This window comes from Sinocyclocheilus grahami, unplaced genomic scaffold (genome assembly GCF_001515645.1).
Source record: "Sinocyclocheilus grahami isolate Dianchi unplaced genomic scaffold, SAMN03320097.WGS_v1.1 scaffold1239.1, whole genome shotgun sequence".
Lineage (NCBI taxonomy): Eukaryota > Metazoa > Chordata > Actinopteri > Cypriniformes > Cyprinidae > Sinocyclocheilus > Sinocyclocheilus grahami.
In genome coordinates this window covers 131732-134735 of record NW_015506418.1, presented here as the reverse complement: position 1 = coordinate 134735, position 3004 = coordinate 131732, and the positions used below count along the sequence as shown (strand labels likewise).

Here is a 3004-nt window from a genome sequence, read left to right as displayed (position 1 = left end):
ACACACACACACACACACACACACAGAGACACACACACACAGACACGCACACAGACACAGACACACACAGAGAGACACACACAGACAGGCAGACACAGACACACACACACACACAGAGACACACACACACAGACACGCACACAGACACAGACACACACAGAGAGACACACACAGACAGGCAGACACAGACACACACACACACACAGAGACACACACACACACACACAGAGACACACACACAGACACGCACACACACACAGACAGACACACACACACAGACACACACAGAGACAGTCAGTGTGAGTGAGACCCTCCTGGTGTTTCGGTTGTCTCAGTGCTTCTCCTCACCTTGTCTTTGCTCTTGCGTTTGCCTCCTCCCTCTCTCTTCCTCCTCTTCTCCTCGCGGCTGTGATGAACTGTAGTGCAAGCGCTCCATTCTGTGCTGCCGTTGGCTGAGGACAGAGAGGTCAAAGGTCACGCGAGAGTGGCACACAGACGGTCAGACGCACAGAAGCGCAGCGCCCGTACCTGCCGGCGTTCTCTTGGCTGCTTTACTGCTGTGTTTCTTCTCTCGCGAGCGGTCGCGCTCCTTCTTTTTCTTGCTCTTCTTGCTCTTCTTCTTCCTCCTGCTGCTGCTGTGAGACGAGGACCCGTGGACCGTGAGTTTCTCACATTCACTGTCGTCGCCGGAGGACGAGCCGCTGCTGTCGGCCACATCATGGCATCCGCTGTAATGACCTGATGAACACGACACCATCAGCAGTCTGAGACAACCTGAAATCACTGAGCAGCTAGAAGATCAAACACCAGTTTTAGGATTATCAATGGTGTTCACTGAACGCTGATCTGCAGCTGGGACGGATTACAATGGTTACAGTTAAGTGTTTTGTCATCTATTACTGTGCATTAATGTCACTGAAGAACCAGCTGAACTGCGGTGAGGATCCTGCACTGGGTGTCAGTGAACCGTATCATGCACAGATTAATAGCACTGGGCTGAAAATCTCGCTTTCTTGATCTTGTTTTAATGATCCCAATATTCTTAAATCCCAAGACTGACCTGTTAGTCTGTGAGGTTTTCAGTTGATGAGCAAACAAAACTGCCTCTCATCCAATAACTGCAGTGAGGCTAGTTACTTTTGATATGATACAACAAAAAAAAGTATCAGAACATATAATTGAATAATGAATCATGTCTCATGCACTCACTCTTTGAGCATAAACAATATCTGCAAAGTTACGAAGCTGAAAGTTCAATGCAAACGGAGATATCGTCTTTTACAATTCTGGCAGTTTAATGCCTACAAAAACAGCTGGTAGGGACTACAACAAGTTACTTCCTGGGTTCATGACATCATAAACCCCTCCCTCTGGAAAAGGCAGCAAAGGGGGCGGGGCCATGCAGCGCTGCTTTAGAGAAGAGGAAGAGAAAACTAGAGGTGCACCTAAAAATCTATTCATGTATGAATCACGATTCTGTCTTCTAACGATTCTAATGGATTCACACGTTTCAAAATCAGTGTTCTAAAGACGTTTCAAAATCAATGTTCTAAAGCAGCGGTTCTCGATACTGTTCCTCGAGTCCCCTGCATCTCTCTCTCTCTCTCTCTCATTCAGCTCAGCTCCAACAATGAACTGTTACAATTATACACTTATTTTCACATAGCTATGAGAAGCGTTAAACATGGACGCGCGTGCAGTACTTTATTAAAGCTTTAATCAGGATAAAACCGTATATTAAAAGCTAACATAGCATTCACAAATAACAGCGTATCTAAAAGTATGAGACGACAACAAACAAAAAACATAGGCCTACCATTAAAAGCCGTGCTTGCACAGGTTCTGCACGATCCTCTTCAATAATATCCTCTGCTTCTCAATCGAGCTCAAACTGATGAGCGATATTAACGATGCTGTTGTTTACAATACAACCGGAGCACATGCTGCTGAGGAGAGGGCGGGACGTTTAGACGCGCGCTAGAGGCGGTTTAGCCAATCACAACACACTGGGCTAGCTAACCAATCAGAGCCCATCGCCTATTTCTGAGGGAGGGGCTTCATAAAAGCAGGAAATGATCAGCGTGTTTCTCAGAGAAGGGACAGAGCGGTGTGGAATAAAGGTCAATTATGTGAAAAATCATGTGTTTTTTCTTTTAAACAAAGCATTAACACATTAGACTGCAGCCCATAAACACAATCCAGCCTAGAGAAAAAACAGTGAACCACCCCTTTAAATCTGAAAATAAATAGCATAATAGTTTAATTTAATAGTTTGGACTAATTTTAACCTTTAATATTACTGAATTTTCTGTAAAGTTGCTTTGCAACGATTTGTATCATGAAAAGCGCTATACAAATAAACTTGAATTGAATATTATAGTAATGTAACATGACCGGGCTCCCTGTATATATACAAATCCATACTGAATCAAATTAAATTGAATCAAGCTTGCGAATTAGAATCAAATCATGAAATGAAGGTTTTTGCATTTGCCCTTGACAAGTTTGCAAGTCTGTATTTTTTTTTTTTAAATACAATGTAAAGTTACTGCTTTGGGACAAAATCGTTGTGTACATTCACAGAAAACAATGCTTCTCTGCTTTTAGGATGCTCTGTGCTGTTTAGAACGGATCAGGAGTGCAACACTATTAAAGCAACTCTCTGTATTGGTTTTTTACCTTGAAATATCAGCTTCAGAATCATTCTGATGGTACACTGACTTCTAATAATGTGAATGACCTCTGTTTCTTTCCCAAAGGTCTGTTCTGGGAGTGTGTGAGCAGCACGAAATCCCGCCTGACAGCAGCAACAAAAGCACATGTACCGTATTTACCACAGTGAACTGTGTCCCTGCAGCACAAAAGCAGTGTTGAGTCGCTGGGGGATATTTGTAGCAATAGCCAACAATACATTGTATGGGTCACAATTATACATTTCTCTTTTATGCCAAAAATCATTAGGATATTAAGTAAAGATCATGTTCCATGAAGATATTTAGTAAAT

General features: G+C 42.9%; 1 protein-coding gene across 3 annotated transcripts in view; it reads right to left on the bottom strand.

Moving 5' to 3' along the window:
* The window catches only part of LOC107568387 (HMG box-containing protein 4-like), a 10865-nt gene that overhangs the window by 4638 nt on the left and 3223 nt on the right, over positions 1 to 3004 (bottom strand). For all 3 annotated transcript variants that reach the window (XM_016254347.1, XM_016254346.1, XM_016254348.1), the window contains 2 exons: positions 529 to 738; positions 349 to 452 (listed from right to left, as the gene is read on the bottom strand). In XM_016254347.1, the coding sequence (XP_016109833.1) occupies positions 349 to 452; positions 529 to 738 (314 nt within the window). The remainder of the gene's footprint in view (positions 1 to 348; positions 453 to 528; positions 739 to 3004) is intronic.